General features: G+C 54.3%; 1 protein-coding gene across 1 annotated transcript; it reads left to right on the forward strand.

Moving 5' to 3' along the window:
* Nucleotides 1-5: 5 nt before the first annotated feature.
* Nucleotides 6-389, forward strand: LOC110034220 (the record flags this gene model as incomplete). The annotated part of the gene is made up of 1 exon (XM_020738502.1): nt 6-389. A coding segment is annotated over one exon (384 nt), but the record flags the coding sequence as incomplete, so codon positions are not given.
* Between the last annotated feature and the right edge of the window lie 5 nt (nt 390-394).

Raw genomic sequence — 394 nt, forward strand, 5'->3', positions numbered from 1 at the left:
AGTCCAAGCATCTCCGCCGGTTGCAGCGGAACCTTGGCACGTCTTGCTCAACGTCCGATTCGTCAGATGATTCGACCTCCACTTCCGATGATGCCTCCTTCGAGGAGAATATAGAACCGGAGTTTGACGTGACAAAATTCATGCTCTGGGAGAGGTACGTCAAGCAATCGGAGCAGAGCGTTCAAAAGGGGAACGCGGAGAAGAATGTTGAGATCGAAGCTGTTGCTGACGAGAAGAGGAAGATTGGGATTGCCATGAACAAGGGCGGGGGGAGTGGGAAAGAGATTCCTGTGCTGGGACTGGGGGCTATCAGCGGCGATCATAGGAGTACCGTTGTGACCGGCAAGACAGGGAGGGAAGGGCCGAGGTTTCGGGACCTTGGTGGGATGAAAAT

The sequence above is a fragment of the Phalaenopsis equestris genome, unplaced genomic scaffold, assembly GCF_001263595.1.
Source record: "Phalaenopsis equestris unplaced genomic scaffold, ASM126359v1 Scaffold174420, whole genome shotgun sequence".
NCBI classification, from domain to species: Eukaryota; Viridiplantae; Streptophyta; class Magnoliopsida; order Asparagales; family Orchidaceae; genus Phalaenopsis; species Phalaenopsis equestris.